At 36.2% G+C, this 17,471-nt stretch overlaps 1 protein-coding gene across 1 annotated transcript in view; it reads right to left on the bottom strand.

Moving 5' to 3' along the window:
- The window catches only part of SPOCK3 (SPARC (osteonectin), cwcv and kazal like domains proteoglycan 3), a 146,904-nt gene that overhangs the window by 46,552 nt on the left and 82,881 nt on the right, over positions 1-17,471 (bottom strand). Inside the window, exon 6 of the mRNA XM_030449738.1 lies at positions 2,636-2,750. Coding sequence (XP_030305598.1) covers positions 2,636-2,750 — 115 coding nt within the window. The remainder of the gene's footprint in view (positions 1-2,635; positions 2,751-17,471) is intronic.

Genomic DNA, 17,471 nt, shown 5'->3' with positions numbered 1-17,471 from the left:
GGCAGCTTTCACAAAATCCAGAATGTTTGCACCTGCCTCAAGCACTCATCAGAGAAGATTAACTTCAGAGTTCACTTCCAACTAAGAGCATCCAATAATTTTGTGATTAGGTTCACATACATTTTACGAGTCAATTCTGGTTTTTTCAAAATATTGGCTTAACTTTGCTTCCCAAACGAGTATGGAGTTCCACACCAAGACTGCTTTGGGAAAGTTCATAGATGTACTTTGCTCCCTAGATACACCAAAAAATCAGTAGAATCTGTCAATCTGAAAAAAAATGAAAAACTGCCTTAGATAGGGGATGAATTACAAGAAACCCTCATTGAAGTTAACCCTGAAAATGGAGCACTAATCTTACCCTGTCTCTTTGGCTTCATCAAATTTCTAAGCAACTGAGGTGCACATAAAAGAACACCGAGTAGAGTTCCATTTAAGAATAAATAAATTGGATTACCATATAATATTATCACGAGCATTATGATACACATTATCATGATTATTATGATAATAAATTATTATTATCATGTATTATAGTAAAAATTATGTTATGATAAGTTCTTGTAACAGAAGTCCTTATTAAGTTTTAACAATTTTGCATGCTGTTAAATTAATGGCTAAAATTTCAATAATTATACTCATCTCACTTTCTTGTTTCTCATGTTTCCTGGCCTTTGGCTTTATATGGAAAAGATATTCACGTCAATGTTGTAGTAAAATGTAGCAGTTGGAAAAGCCCTGTATTTTCCTTGCCTTGACAGTCTGCCATGAAAGGATTAGTGTTAATTCCCATACTCATATAGGATCCTTTTTTTTTCTCTTTTACACAGCTAAGCACAAGTAATCTTGATCAGAACAAATCGTCAAGAAAAGTTAATTCCTAGGAGCTCTTTCCTAATTAAAACCAATTTTTGTTTCTGTTGAAGCCAATAAAATTTGCCTACAGATTGTTTTCAGTGTGCAGGAGTACCTAAAATAGAATGTGCTTGATAGAACACACAGAAACACAAAAATAACTGCATCAGGAGAAAGAGCCTCCAGCAGAGACAGTGCTAATTTTATTTTGGTAAAAACTAAGTTCCCCAAAACTTTGGAATGGTAGGTCTACTTTTCAAGAAGATATGTGTCTCAGCACATTATCTTAATTTCATTTCATGCTCACTGTTAGTAAACATCCCCACATCTATGCTGCAGATGCAGAGTGTTGATTGTGAAAAATGCAGCCATATGAATGTTATGCTATATGCCTTATCAAAGTGCCTCACTAACCATACCTGCTGGGTCTTGCAATGTTTTTCACTTGGGTTAGCAATGTGAGCATATGACTGATTTATCTATTTATTTTCAGTTACTACATGAAATTGTAAATTAATGTTTTAAGTAACCTGAAGGCTGTAACATTTTGCAAAGATGTTAGAGCACAGAGAATATTTAATTACCCATATTAAATTAATATTTAATTACACAATTATATTGCTGAAGGCCAAAACCATGACCTAAAGAAGTGTTTCAAGCAACTTTTTTATTGACTTGTATTCCTCCACACACCTTGATGCTTAAGGTGGTTATCTCTATTCATTAGTAAAAGATTATTAATTCATTTTTTAAATTAGGGGAAAAACAATTTCAGCAGTAGCTGCAGCTTATCATGAAAATAGTAAGATTCTCCTGCATAATAAATTTGAAATTGCACATCAAATCACAATGAAATGCCGATGTTAACATACTCCAGGTTTCTTTCATCTTTAGGAGGTTACAAATTTTGGCATATTTCCAGTAAGGATTCAGTATGTATGTGCATAAAGATTTTAGTTTACTCATCAGTGCGACTTTGCAGAAAGATGAAAAAATACATCTAACAGAGGTCAGTCTAAAGTAATACCAAAAATGCACACCTCCAATCTTTCTGTCCTTGGTAAATTCAGGTCCATGGAGGCCTAGAACCTCGTACTATGACAGCCCTCTAACTCAGAAGCTCCAAAGATGGTATCCTGTTTTGTTTAACAAGAGCTTTCCAAAGTCACCCAGGAGTCACTGAAGTACACAACATATGCTATGCCACAACTTTTTTCTGCAGTTGCACCAATGTCTAAGAAGCAGTGCAAAGCAATTGCATTTTCCAGCATCCCAGTACCATTCGTGGTCCAAAAGGAAGCTCATTTATTCCTTTCAGATGATTCTCAAACAAAGAACTCACTTTTATATGACAGCCCTTAATAATAGTACTTAGTTCAGAAGAAACTGCTTGCTACGATGAGCAGTAACAAAGACTTTTAAGTTTCCTTCTTTTCTGTCACACTCGATTTTCTTTAATAGCCAGTTGAAAACACCGAGGAGCAGGGAACTGATTTTTCTTTGTCTTAAATTGGGCCATAAGAATTTTGAAGAGATCAAAGAGTGAAAAAAAAAAGAACAACAGCTACTCATACTAAAAGGTACCATTAAAAAAATAATGGTATACCACTATAGCCACAATTTCATAACCCACAGCAAGGAAAACAACCTTGAACAAAATAAAGTTGGTTTTATCCAAGAATAATCAATGTATGTCATCACTGAACTCTTCTGTGAGGAAAATCTTATTTCCTTCCACAAACATGTTGTTAAAAATACCATAAATACTACCACCACTCACCTCTCCGATCATTTCTGCCTGTATTCGTGGATTTGTCAAAAGGGCAAGGGCAATGTCCTTCACATTTCACCGAGATTAGCTTTCCTGAGACACAGGCTTGATAGTCTAATTTGCACTGTAAGGAGAGAAAATTACTGCCATTATTATAAACATCCTTTATAATAAAAGTATAGCTCTTTAAGTACTTTATGCAATCTTAAAAAGTGCTTAAGTTATTGTAGACAGTTACTAGGAAAAATTCCCTGTGGTATACCCTACCTTTATTGTTGTAACAAATGAAGTTACATAAAGATACAAAGTTTTTGTTCCCTAACCTGGATACAGTTTCAGGCTCAATTCAGCATGAAGGCACTTTTGGTAAACTAATCTGAATGTGCCTACTAAGTGGAAGTAGACTGAGTTGGTTTTATTTGTATTATATGAGCAAATAAACAAGACAACAATTATTGATAGAAAGTGATTAACAGTGAATTATTATTAATTTCTACCTTTTAGATGACAGTGCCCTTCTAAAAAGCAGTAACAAATAAACAGAAATCTCTGCCTGATGCAATTCTACATAGTGATTGTCTTTCCCAATATAGATAAAGTTTAATTTCTGTGGTTCTCATCCATATACTTACAACTTCGATTCAGAAACCACACCAAAAATAACTAAATCTAACCAGGAAATGAAATTGTTGTTTCAAGTATATAAAAATAACATAGTTAAAGACCACATACAAAGAAAATACCATTGTAAACATCGTCACTCTTACCAAAAAGCTTAACTTCTGTTCCAAAAGAAATGTTCTCTGAATACAAATCTTCCTGCAGGACATTTTGCCAATGTAGTATCAAAGAAATATCAATGTAACCAAAATAAAGGAAAAAAAGTATCTACAGAGAATTCTTGCATAAAGGGAGAGGAAAGGAGGAAGACTGTTGTGGAGAACACTTCATCATTGAACAGAGGATGGAAGATACCTCACTACTCAAATATGGGACATAAAAGTGCCAGTAGGAAAACGAGTTCAAGTAACAAAAATATGAAGTGCTTTCTATATATCACAACACTTCAAAACAGTCTCACTAGAATTTACGCATGATATTCCCTGACTCATCTTCTTTTTTGGCATCTAACAAGTTTAATGCAATCCTTATTGCATTACATAAAATAGGAGGATTTCTGGCAAATCCTCAAGTTGAAATTTCTCTGCCTCCTAAAAATGAGTAAAAGGTGGGAGCACTATAGGTATATAACAATAAAGGAGCCTCCTGAAAGACTGACTTGAGGTTTCCACTAGTATATTACTATAAGCACTGCTAATTTACACACTTCTAACCCAGTCATACTGGCATGCCATTTTCTATGTAGCACAAACTGTATGCATCACTGTACAGGAATGTCCTGGTTTGGGTCAGGATAAAGGTGATTTTCTGTCTTGTATTTTTGCTTTCAGCTAAGTCTCTTGTAAGTAGTTTCACTTGCTGAAATTAACAGCAAGTTTCTCAGACAGTGTGTGCTTCTAGGACTGATAACACTTGATGTTTATAGTAACTGCTAGAGACTGGTATGCAGAGCCAAGGACACTGCTCAGCTCTGAGGAACATTTTACCCTCCAGGAGGAGTAAAGAGGTCCCACCTGAAACCCTCCTTTGGGGAGGAACGAACAAGATAGATACCAGAATTGACCAGAGTATTCCATCCCATACATGTCATACTCAGTATAAATTTGAGGGATCACGAGGGCCAAGCCATGCTTCCAGCTTCTGGCTTCCTGCCCTTCCTGCCTTTCCTGCTTCCCTTCCTTCACCTGTTCCCTGTTTCCTTCGGCATCCTGGGAGGATTCTGTCCGTTTGCCTGCCTGTGGTCCTGATCCGTGCCAGCCCATATCCGTGTGTTCCTGCCTCCAGTTCCCGACTGCTGCCGATTCCAGGAGTCCAGCCTGGACTTTCCCAGGGCTGCCCTGCAGCCTTGGTGGTGACCTGAGAGTTACTGGGGGGAAGGGGGGGAAGGAACGTGGGATCAATTTTCCTGTATATTTGTATATATTTGGTAATTTTTCCTATTTATCATTACTGTTTCATTAAAGTTGTGTAGTTTAGTTTCCAACCCATAAGTCTCTCTCCCTTATTCTCTCTCCTTTCTTTATCAGGGAGGAGAGAGAGATTAATAGAGAGCATCTGTCACTCGGTTTAATTGCCGGGCCAGTGTTAAACCATGACAGGGAAAAAATACCATTTTGCATTGCTATCAAGACCAAAAAGAAGACATATCAGAAGAGAGAAAAGAATACTTCAATTTTGTGTATTTACCTAACATCATCATTATTATTCAGTTCTGAAATGGATTTGCTAAAGGACAATGAGGCTGAAAGAATCTTCTAACTTTAAGGAAAAAAAAACCCCAAACCCAACAGATCTTCTCAAATTGAAAGCTGTACGAGTAGCACTAGTGTTTCACAAAAGCCCAGAAAATTGAAGCAAAACAATTTTTCTACCTATATTGACTCTGAAATAACTGACCTTATAACTGAAATAACACCTTTTGCACGATTATCCTGGATGTACAGGACTATGCTTGCATTAGCCATGATGCCTGCCAGACTGCTCTCCAGCCAGTACCTGAATAATTCAGATTTTAATACTAAAAAATAATCTTTAGAGTTAGTAGAATGGATCATAGCCCAAATTTAATGTGTTTCAATTGAGGTATCTTCCCTGTTTTTAAGACCTGAGAATTTTTATTGTTCCATCTTAGTAGTTTAAGGAGTCAAACCTACAAATACATGTGCTTCAGGCTTTGATTTTGCCTGTTGGTGACTAATCTTAAACAGACTACCAGTTAAAACTGGGTATAGAAGAAAGTAGTACTTCCAAGATGCTCCAGTTAACATAATCAATTGTGAGTTTAGTGCTTTTGATTTATTTTTCTTAAGAGTTGTCTACTAAGTGCACTTGCAAATAACTTTCATTTTTTAAATGTTAAGAAAACCAATGCACTATACACGCCATAGGCACTGACACCTGAATTAATGAGTGCAAGGTGGGCACTTAACACTTCTAAATCAGTACTCCCATTCACAGGTATGCTATAATTTTACACTCACTGAACTCATTTTATCGACAGGCAGGTAATCTTATCTCCAGAAACAGCAAAATCATGGTGCTTCTGTATGTCAGAAATTAATCAATAGGCTATTACGACAATTTCATATCTACAGCTAACACCACCAGGAATATAACTCTGGGTTCAAACCTCTAGCCTTTGTTCACCAAATGCACTTGGGATATTGAAAAGGCAGCTCAGCTAATCAAAGGGAGGTCAGATGTTCTTCAACATTACTCCCAAAACGGTAGAAGACCAAGAAATATACATGAAATATAATATACACGCAAAAGACATCTGTGGCATATAGAATATGATGACACATTGAGTGGTAAAAAAGCAGATGTAGTATTGGGAACAGGGGTAAAATATACTGTTTTGTGTGAAAAATATCTGAATAGTTTAAGCAGTAAAAAAATATATGAACCAATATGCTTCGTAATAAAATAACTCCAGTTTATTTGGCTTTACTAAAGACTGACATATATGGGGAACATATGTCATGAAATTTTCAAGAAACTCATTTGCTGGATTCCACAAGTGGTTGCACTAATATTGGTTTTAAAAAATCATAACTCCTTGTGGTACTTTCATCACATTCCCTTATACGCATGAAAAAATACTATTCTGCTTCTAAATATACCCAGCTTTTTACATTCCCCTTTCTTCTTAACATATCAGTTTTCTACATTGGAATTTTACTGTGTCTCATTTGTATGTTTGATTGTGAGGATACTTCAACTGTTTAAATTTTCACAGATTTAGTTTCAAGACAGAATAGGTATTTCTGACTTCAGAGCAATATATAACCACAGAATCATCATGGTTGGGAAGAACCGTCAAGATCACAAAGTCGAACTGCCAGTCCTACAACACTTTAAGCCACTAAATCATCTCCTAAAGCACCACATCTACCTGTACTGTTAATACAGGTGACTCCACCACCTCCTTGGGCAACTGATTCCAGTGCTTCACTGCTCTTTCATTGAAGAAAGTCTTCCTAATATCTAATCTGAACCTCCCCTGGTGTAACTTGAACCCATTTTCTCTTGTCCCATTGCTTGTCACTAGGGAGAAGAGGCCAACACCTGCCTCACTACAAACTCTTTTCAGATAGTTGCAGAGAGAGCCATCAGGTTTCCCCTCAACCTCCTCGAGGCTGAAGAGCCCCAGCCCCTCCTTGTAAGACCTGTTCTCCAGACCCCTAATCAGCCTAGCTTCCCTTTTCTGCATGCTCTCCAGCACTCTGATGTCCTTCCTATATTGTGCCCAAAACTGCACACAGTACTCAAGGTGCAGCCTCATCAAGGCTGACTACAAGGGTAAAATCAATTCCCTGGTCCTGCTGGTCACACTGTTCCTGATGCAAGCCAGGAAGCTGTTTGCCTTCTTGGCCACCTGAGCACACCGCTGGCTCATGTTCAGCCAGCTGCCAATCAACACCCCAGGTTCCTCTTTGCTGGGCAGCACTCCAGTCACTCCTCCCCAAGCCTGTAGCACTGATTGGGGTTGGTGTGGCTGAAGTACAGGACCCATCATTTGGCCTTGCTGAAATTCAAAATGTTGGTCTTGACCCATCCATTGAGCCTGTCCAGGTCCCTCTGCAGAGCCTCTCTACCCTTGGGAAGATCAACACACACAGTTTAGTGCTATCTGCAAATTTACTGAGGGTGTACTTTACCCCTCATTCAAATCATCAATAAGGATGTTAAACAGAAGTGGCCCCAGCACTGATCCCCTGGGTACACAACTTGTGACTGGCCACCAGCTGGATTTAACTCCATTGACTCTTTGGGCCCAGCCATCCAACCATTTTTTTTTTTTATCCATTAAAAGGTGTGTGTATCCAAGCTATAAGAAGCCAGCTTCTCCAGGAGAATGCTGTGGGAAACTGTGTCAAAGGCCTTGCTAAAGTCAAGGTAGACAACATCCACATCCTGTCCTTAGTCCAATAAGAGGGTCATGGTGAATTCTGCTTAAAAAAAAATACTAATTTCAAAAAATGATTAGAAAAAGAGTATGTACCATGTCAGGGTCTCCTGGAAACACATCTCATTTATCAAAATCCTAATTTCTGTACTGTCAGTTACCCCATGCAAAAATGGATTTGTTTACTTATATTCTGATTTTTTGCAAACCTGCTCAGTCTTAAATGCACTCAACTTTCTTCAACATTTGCCCAAAGCAGATGTTTAGTGAACAAGAGCAATTAAGATCTGTAGGAAGAACATCAATGAATATATGTCATCTTTAGACATGACTCATTCAGTTTTACTGGTATTGCAATAAAGGTAAGAGTATTTGTATTTCTGCAATGACTACTGCAGTGAATGGGTTTTTTTGATATACATGAGCTCTGCCCTTAGAAGTACTGTTAGAGTTAGAAAGATAAAAAGACCAGCATAAATGTAAGGGCATGATGTGCTTTAGGTATTACATTAAGCTCCAAACAATTTCTACTCCACTTGTATTAAATCCCAGGTAAACTTCATACCTTTGCATATATAATTGTTTACCTTTAGAAAACCCCTAAATCATCCTCCTGTGACCAACTGACCCAATTTTTAAAAAGTAAATGATAGTATTATATATCATTATATGAGGAAAACATTGATGAAACCTCTGACTTGGGAAAACTTTTTGATGAGTTTAAACACAGAAAATGCCAATAGAAAGGAGTAACATGTCAGCATGAAATCTTTGTGTTGAGCAAGAAAGAGTATTTAGATAATATTAATTTAGTCTAGAAGTTTGCAAGTTACTTGAATTTGATATTTACATCCTTGAACACCTGAACTGGCAAAGTAAACAAGTTGTTGAGCAACTGTGAAGGACATAAAATGTACTATTACATGTTCTTGAAACAAATGAGACATGAAGAAAGTAAGTAAGGAAGACAAAAATCACCTCAGAAATTACAGGAAAATACAGCTTCTACATTTGATTTCTGGGCATGTAGAAGAAGAAAGGAGATGCACCATGCTATAGGGTTTTATCAGGCAAATCATAACAGATCTAGTGTCATTCTATGGACGGACTTCTAGAAAACATGTTGCGACCTGATAAACCATACTAATGGGAAGAACATATTTTGTGTGCTCATATTGTAAGATAAGTACAAAAGTAGTTGAAGGTGATCCACAGAGAGTAGAAATTAATATCTCAGTTGCAAAGCTGCTCTGAGTGGACTTTTGAAAGGGTAAATCACAACTCTGGAACTCTTGTGTCTTTCCATTAACAGCTTGGAAGATTGAAAAAAAAAGATACACTATTAAACATGGAAGAGGCTGTGATTACTTTAGAATACTTTACTATACTTTAGAGTATAGTAAAAATAGTCATATTATTGAAATAGGCTAAAAATATAATAACATATTACTATATCGACTTACTATATTATTAATATGAATTATTATTATTATTATTATTATTCAATATAGAAAACTGATATGTTCTACTTTCAGGTAGACATAATAATCACATTTAAAATACAAGCTCTGGAACAACTGCCCAAACATTCCAAAGGAAAAATAAAAATTTAGTGATCATTATGAATAACTTGAATGGTGTTTAAAAACATCACTATAACAGGATATATTAACAGGACTGCAACCTACAAAATATGTAAAATAGTTTCACACAGCTCTGGTAGTACTTAAAATAATGCACGCTATCCATCTTTGTGACAAGGTTTAGACAAGACAGAAATTAACTGGAAAAAGTCCAAAAAAAAAAAAGAGTAAGAGGAATAATCAGAGGCCTAGAAACCAGTCACAAAGAAAGGAGCCCAATGAGTGGAGATTTTCAGAAAAAAGGCTTCACAGAACAGCTGTTAAATAGGTAAAAGGCATGTGAAAGACACCTGAAAAGAATACCATGATGAATACAGTATAAATTAATATTATATTATATTATATTATATTATACTATATTATATTACAGTATAAATTAATTTCTATCTGCAGACTCTCAAAATCTACAGGAAATAAAGACTTATTAAAGCAGATGAGGTATTTAGCTTAAATGTGTGGCTGCTGTATAACAAGAAACAGAACACTGTACTGAATATTGCAGAGAACAGAAATAATTGATTAGATAGGTTTGTCCATTCTGTGTGTTGAGTGAAGTGCCCTGTGGAAGAAATGGCAACAGAAGAGACGTTATTTGTCCATCCAAAAGGAAAGACTTAACAGTGTTTGCACTACATTTCCTTTGGCATTTCCCAGCATTTTATCATTTTGCATTTCCTCACAGACTTGATTTTGTCCAAAATAACATATTTTTCTGCAGCAGTGCAATCTTGTCAGGAATATGTAGTGACTTTTAAACACACTAACTCAAGCTAAATAATAAGGATATATGTGATTTCTATGGCAAATAAGGAACAGAAGCTTGTTCACTAGTGCCCTCAGGGGCAGTCTGCAGATACTCCTGAACGTTCTCACACCTTTACTCGCTCAGCTCTGACCAACTTTCCAGTGTACGGAAGTGAGTGATTTAATGTAGGTGAACCTGGGGTTATCACTACACACTGGAGAATTCTAAAATCTTACCAACACGGTCTCCAAGTTGTCCAGATGCCTTCTGCACTGCTACCTACCAACTGAATGCTCATAGGTCAAGCAGTAAAACCCAGCTGTTATAATATAAATAAATAGAATGGCCAAGAGAATTTGGAATAGCCTCTTAAATGTACATGCTCCTACCAAAAAATCTCACAGCTCTTCCTTCACTATTTTCTTGATGATCAACAGTAGAAGATTTATGATGCAATGAACAAGATCTCTGAGGAAAGAGTTCTTTGCTAGAGTACCATAAAGATAGATGCTGGAAAAGAGAATGAAGTGTTAAGTATTCCTTCCAGTATCATCATGTGTCTTATTGGCAGAAATCTCTCCTGTAGAGCTCAACTCCACTCCATTTTTAGAACATGATTACCTGTGAAAGTCGAACTGCTAATCTCTTGATTACCAGTACTCAGTACTGTGTGCTTTCAACTTCAATTCAAGCTATTTTGGTGTTCTGTGTTTCCTATTTTTTCACTTTATCTCTATTTAGCAAAGCTCATATCCATTCTCCTGCTCGAAATTTACTTTTACTCTTTTTTGTGCAAACTGATATGTGAAATTACTTCTCAGATTTTAATGTCCTAAAGTAAAATATTTAATAAACTACAATAAGCTTTAACTGGGTTAGGCATTCCTGCCACCAATTATGGGGCTGGGGTGGGCAGAGCGACGCAGGTAATGTTCCAGTTTCAGTTCAACATGGAGCATTACTTGATCCAGACCATGGAAGAGCGACAAAGGACTACTTGACACAAAGGGTCAATTTCAGTCAATGGCTGTCATCGCTTCTTTGTGCAGTGGTGTCACTTTTGGTTGGCATAACTGCAGATGTCTCTGGCCATAAGTGGCCAGAGTTAGTGGCATTAATATGATAAACCTAATTTTGAAATTATGCCATTTTTAAAGAATTCTGTACAAAAATCATGTACAAGAAGGCCCAAGCACCTGCAGTATAGAATTTTAGACTAAAGCCAGCTAAATATAATGATATCACATTTTCAAGCTATAGAAATTAAAAATTAATGTAAAAATTTATTTATGAAGTATCTTACAGATCTATGGATGCTTTTTTCCCCCATCACTAACCTGTTAATCATGCATATTATTTAGGCAAACAAAAGAAGTTTGGGTAAAAAGCTCTTCAGCAAATAAGTACTGCTATTTAAAATAAAAGTAAGGTTTAAAAAATATTAACCATAATGATATGCAACAAGCATTTTGACCAGAGAACAAAAGGAAATGTGCCTGTTCAACTAAGACCCTGGGCAAAGAAAACCTTTTATGGTTGAAAGAGAACTGATGATATATTGTTTATAAAGCTATGAATTAGAGAAAGCAATTTACATGACAAAATGAAACTCTGTATGCACAGTTTTAAATTTGTTCATTTCTTTAGCTCTTGACTGTTTTCTTCAGAACTCTGGAATTGCAATACGCATACAAAGAATAGCCTGAAATCAGAACAAGTAGATATTCAGTGTCTTTCAGACACCCCAGAAAACATATGAAGTTACAGAAACATGCACATAGATGCCTACTGGGCTTATTTAAATTAGGCACCTACCTGTCTCTGCTTTCCTGATTAAGAGACACATGATACTTAGGAGCATCTGAAAATTTTCTAGGGATCTATCTGCTTTTTAAAGCAGCCATCTGAATTTCCAGGCACCTACTCAATTTGGTAAACACATCACCATCTTACTCTACACATTTTGAAAACAAGTTAACTAATATTTTATACCATACAATGTGAATGTAAAATTTTAACTAATGCTAAATGACAAAGCCCTATGATATCACTTCATGAAACATATTACTTCCAGGAAATTAAGAAGTATTTATAATAATTCTTGTAGTAATTTTTTTGTGTAAAAAAAGTAATATATTACCTCATATCCAAATTAATATTTCAATATTCCTTGAAGTCAATATAATTCTGTAAAAAACAAGATATTTAAAATATAAAAAAATTAAAATGTAGTATTAAAATATAGTGTTAAAAACTATTAATAAAAGGTGTAAAATTACATACCATATTACTTCTACCTATATTACTCCTGATATTAGCTTATTTCAAAATTATAAACACTGATACAGTTTGAAAACACACTAACAGCTTTTTGTAAGTATTCTTAACCTCAAAAAAAAAATTCTGACATATACAAGCATGTACTTAAGTGTATAAATTCTGACTGTTATTCAGAGTTCTAGCACATATAGTAGAAATTTCAGCACTTCATCAGGCTCCTTCTTTCAAACTACAGAGAATGTCACTCAACACTATATACATTAGATACTTGCTATACATCATTGCTGGCATTCACAGTTTTGTAATATGGAGAAAATTTCTTGAGAGAAATAAAAAGGAATATAGCTCAGATTTTCAGTTTTTTAATTTTTTGAGTTTGCACTTCAAATTTGAAAATGAATATTTAAGTAAAAACTTAAAATGCGAACAAAAAAAAATCAATTCTCCTAAGCCACCATCTTAAAAAAAGCTGACTATTTTGATTCAAAATCAGCCAAGAAAAATCTTCACTGACTTTCAACTGACATGCAGATTTCTGAGTAATGGCAATGGTAAAATAAAAGTAATGGTAAAGGTATAAAGCCACATAAGCTTGTAAAAGCATGAAAACTTTTGTTAGAAGAATCTGCTTATTAACATGCATTATTACTGTATTTTTTATGTGATACAGACTACTACCAAGCTGGTTGATTGCATTATTAATCAAACAAGTTCAATTTAACTAATTGTATCTAAGTTGAAATATTTATAAAGTTGTATGTGAGCTAAAATCGCATATAAAGGGTGTGCTCATTAGTTTCAATTACAGGAGAAATCAATGAAGTAATACAAGTAATATGAACAGACCTAAGTAGTCCATGTTGCATTATTCTATTCAAGTGTCTTAAGACATTAAAATTATATCCTGACAACTGGAAAAAGAGAAAGAAATTCTGCATAGTTCTTTACATTTAGATAAATCCTTCATCAGTATACTAAAGAATCCCTGTTTGGATCACATATCTAACACACATAGTTTAATTACTCTTATATTTTCTCTACAGGTCTCTACACTGCTTTTTCACCCACGGAAAAATACATGCTAAAATTCATTTCAGCTACTGGACTTTATTTATTTAACAGTCCAAAACAGAAGGCTACATGTGCTATCAGTGAAGGAAATGTTTATGAAATGTCATGGTGATAATGTTTTTCATCCTGTCAAGGAAGAAACATGTTGATGTGCAACATGTTGTGCATGCATGTTGTGGGAGCTGATTTTTCCAAAGCATGGGCTGGTTTTCACTATATTACGTGTAAATTTTCTTGAAGTTAAACAGGTGCAGAAAAACACATAACTGTGCCTCAGACTTTCTACTTTTTGCCCCTATTACTTGATTTCTTAAAATATACAAAAAAGTGTACAAAAAGATTTCCCTGTTCTCTGTCAAACACACATAGATTAAAATCAGGGCAATAGAAAGCCAGGTCTTCAAATGTTATGTGCTGAATGGAGAGCTAGAATGACATATGTTGCTACATAAACTCTTGTTTTTCTATCCAAAAAAGGCCATGGTGGCCTAAGATATTTCTTTTTTTTGTTGTTGTTTCCTTGAAACTTTGACATACCTCTGATACTCAGTCATATTTTTCAGATCCTCATCTCTCTCACAGGACTCATCAATGTCCAGATCTGTTCTTTCAGGACTTAAGTAATTTTACTTTCATACCTTTTTTCTCATCTAGTCAAGGTCTTGTCCAAGAGCATATCTGTTTTTCAAGTAAGAATTGGTTTCACTTTGATGATACATTTATTGTAGAAAAACAAGCAAGCAGCAGTGACTTTACTTGTGAAGAATAGTCTATTACTGTTTGCATCTTTTAAATTTAGCAGTAAGCAGACAGCTTAAAAGTAATTGGACATGTAAATAAACAGGTTGGACAGTTCTTCTCTTAGATAGAAATAACTGAATTTGGGACAGATCACTATCCCTGAAGAATACTGCTAGACATAGAAAGAAGGCAGGTTTCCTGAAAGTCTCCATATTCTCACAAGAACCTTACGGATTTCACGATAAAGGCATCTTAAAGATCATCTAGTTCCAATGCCCCCACATAGGCAGGGACACCTCCCACTAATCCAGGTTGCTCAAAGCCCCATCCAACCAGGCCTTGAACACTTCCAGGGAGAGGGCATCCCACAGCCTCCCTGGGCAACCTGTTCAAATGTCTCACCAGCCTCACTCTAAACAATTTCTTCCTAATGTCTAACCCAAATGTCCCCTCTTCCAGTTTAAAGCTATTACCCGTTGTCCTGTCACTACATGCCCTTGTTAAAAAGTCCCTCCCCAGCTTTGCTGTAGATGCCTTTCAGGTATTGGAAGGCCACTCTAAGGTCTCTCTGGAGCCTTCTCTTCTCCAGGCTGATCATCCACCATTCATGTATCTATAGCAAAATAAGAAATGTCTTTGCTGTTACATTTTCTTCCATTTCCTCAAATATTTGGAGTGCTGTCTTCTGTACAAAGACAATTTAGGTGGCCACAGCTCTCCTTTGCCCAGAGACATGGGAAGGAAAATTTCCAAGGAGAATGACATGCCCAGGATAGGATGTAAGGCCGTCAGAGATACAAGAACAGAACCCCACCACGAACCACTGAACTCCTTCCTTTTTTCGAAGTGTTTAAATGCACTTTACACATCCTGTCCTATACTGGCATACTGTCTAAGGTTGTCTTCTTACTCTAATATTTGAATGTTTTCACTGGTCCAAGATGTGAGCCAGTCCTCACTTGCTGTTTGCCATTTGCCACTTTCAGTCATATCTTCTGTAATCCCAGTCTTACCATCGATTCTCTGGTAGTAGCTCTCAAAATCTGTTCCCTATGTTGACATAGTATTGTTTCCTGCCCACTGTCTTTAACTGCTCTCTCCCTTTACAAAACAGTTAATTTCCATTTGTTGGTTTTTTTTTCAAAAATATGTCCAAATAAGTCTCCCAAAAAGATAAAAATCCTCTTTATTTCACCTAACTACCTCTTCAATTGTTACCTTCTTTATCCTCCACTCCACTGAAACTATGTTCACTAATGAGCTTCCACTTGGTAAATCTAGGATGTTTTTTGATCTCTCTCTTGCAACTGACACAGCTCATCACTATTTTCACAGCTGTTTTTTTAGCTATGTTTCAAACAGCTATACAAATGTAAGAACATTATTTAGTGTCTCTTAGTGCTCCAGACCTACCTTTCTATTGATTTCTTTTCAGAACTGTTTTCTTTTCCCCACCATCATTGCACAAGTGTAACTATGCCAATAGAAGCTCCTGTGCTCAGTACCTATGCATTTCTGCCTGAAAATGATTCTGTTTATTTTACCTATAATTCTAGTTACACGTTTTGAATCCTGTTTTCAGAAGATTGACTTCTGCTGTTTAAAGCTACCATTCAGAGAAAGACTGTTTTCCAGGTAAGTATGCAAGTCTCTACCACACCTTAACAGTTTAAGGAATCTGACTGAATCAATTTGTATCTTCTCCACTTCAGCAATTTGACTTTTCTTGCTTTACTGGCTGTCCTGTTTTGACAGTTAACATACAAATTCAGTTTTTCAGCAATAGGTTCTGAAGCCAAGTTCTTGCTTGATATTCATTATTTTGTATTGCTATACTGTTGCTGTGATATGGATGCTATTAAATAAGCACATTTGTTTCACTTTATTTGTCTTGTTGTTATGAGTTTTTCCTTCCAGCTTAGATTCTAGAAAAAACTTAATACTGTTTAAAAACAAAACAACAGTGTAAAGGCATTACATAGATGAATGCTTAAGAAAATATTTTTGTAGTGAAATGAGGCAACCAGGTGCCACTAATTGCCAGGGAGTGAGCACGAGCTTGTGTTAAGCCCACCTGTGCCTAATTAGGGTGTGCCCCCACTGGGCATGAGCAGGACCAGGGGGCCAATAAAAGGTGAGGCTCTGGTGGCGCAGCTGGCTAAGACCCCGTACTGCAATGCCGAGGCCCCGGGTTCGAGACTCCTCAGAGCCTCACCCTGTGGGCGATGAGCGCTAGTGGCGCAATGAAGGTAATACAGTGCTCCAAGAGCAACTGACCTCTCTGCATACGTGCTCAGGACTGAGCTGAGCCTGTGCTTCAGGACTCACCTTCTATTGGCCCCCTGGTCCTGCTCATGCCCAGTGGGGGCCCACCCTAATTAGGCACAGGTGGGCTTGACACAAGCTCATGCTCACTCCCTGGCAATTAGTGGCACCTGGTTGCCTCATTTCACTACATATTTTCCAGTCCATTAAATAGCAGTTTTAAAATTGTTATTGATGGATTAAAGTTTAGATATAGTGTAATGTAAATCCAATATATAATTTTATATTAAACAAGTACAGCATTCTAGAAATGAAAAAAGAAAACCAAATTCAATTCTTGCTAGCATAAATGTCACCCTACTCCATTCATGAACCAATAGCTTTATTGTAAATTTATAGGAATAGTTATTAAACAGCAGACAAGAAGTTTCTACCATTTCTGTAAAGATCAATTTATCCTGATAAAGCATAGTCCAGAGATCAATCAATCAAGATACATCTTACTTTAAGTGACTATTGGCCAATCTTACTCTAGAAAGGTTTGTTCGAGGGTTTTAGCTTGTTGTCCTTTTGGTTTTGGGCTTTTATTTTTGGGGTCTTAACTTGGTTTTATTTTTATTTTGGGGAAAGGAGGGGCAGAGCAGACTGGCATTGTGTTGTGGTTTTTTTCATTTAACAACAATTTTTCCACTTATTTGCCAATATACCTTTGCCACAAGCCCTTCATTGTAATAGTCCACTGTGAGTTTTTCCTGTAGAATGCTTAAAAGTTACTCACTTTGAGGAGGATGATTTTGGCAAAGTCTTTCTTGGGACCTGGACAGAGGCACAAACCTTTATTTTGAGAGGGCCCTTTCGACAAAAACATCAGTGTTTACAGAGCAGCTGCAAAAATATGGACCAGCATGCTACCAAACAGTTTAAGAGAAATTAAATTATTTTGTTATTAAATATAGCATGCAATGTTTTAATATATTTGGCTACATGTAAACTGACAGTAAAGTCAACAGGACATAAAAAATTAAAGGAGTAGTGAATTAGCCCAGTTTAAAAAGTAAAACTGACAAACAT

The sequence above is a fragment of the Calypte anna genome, chromosome 4A (genome assembly GCF_003957555.1).
Source record: "Calypte anna isolate BGI_N300 chromosome 4A, bCalAnn1_v1.p, whole genome shotgun sequence".
NCBI classification, from domain to species: domain Eukaryota; kingdom Metazoa; phylum Chordata; class Aves; order Apodiformes; family Trochilidae; genus Calypte; species Calypte anna.
The sequence above is the reverse complement of the archived record's forward strand: the minus strand, read 5'-3'. Positions and strand labels throughout refer to the sequence as shown.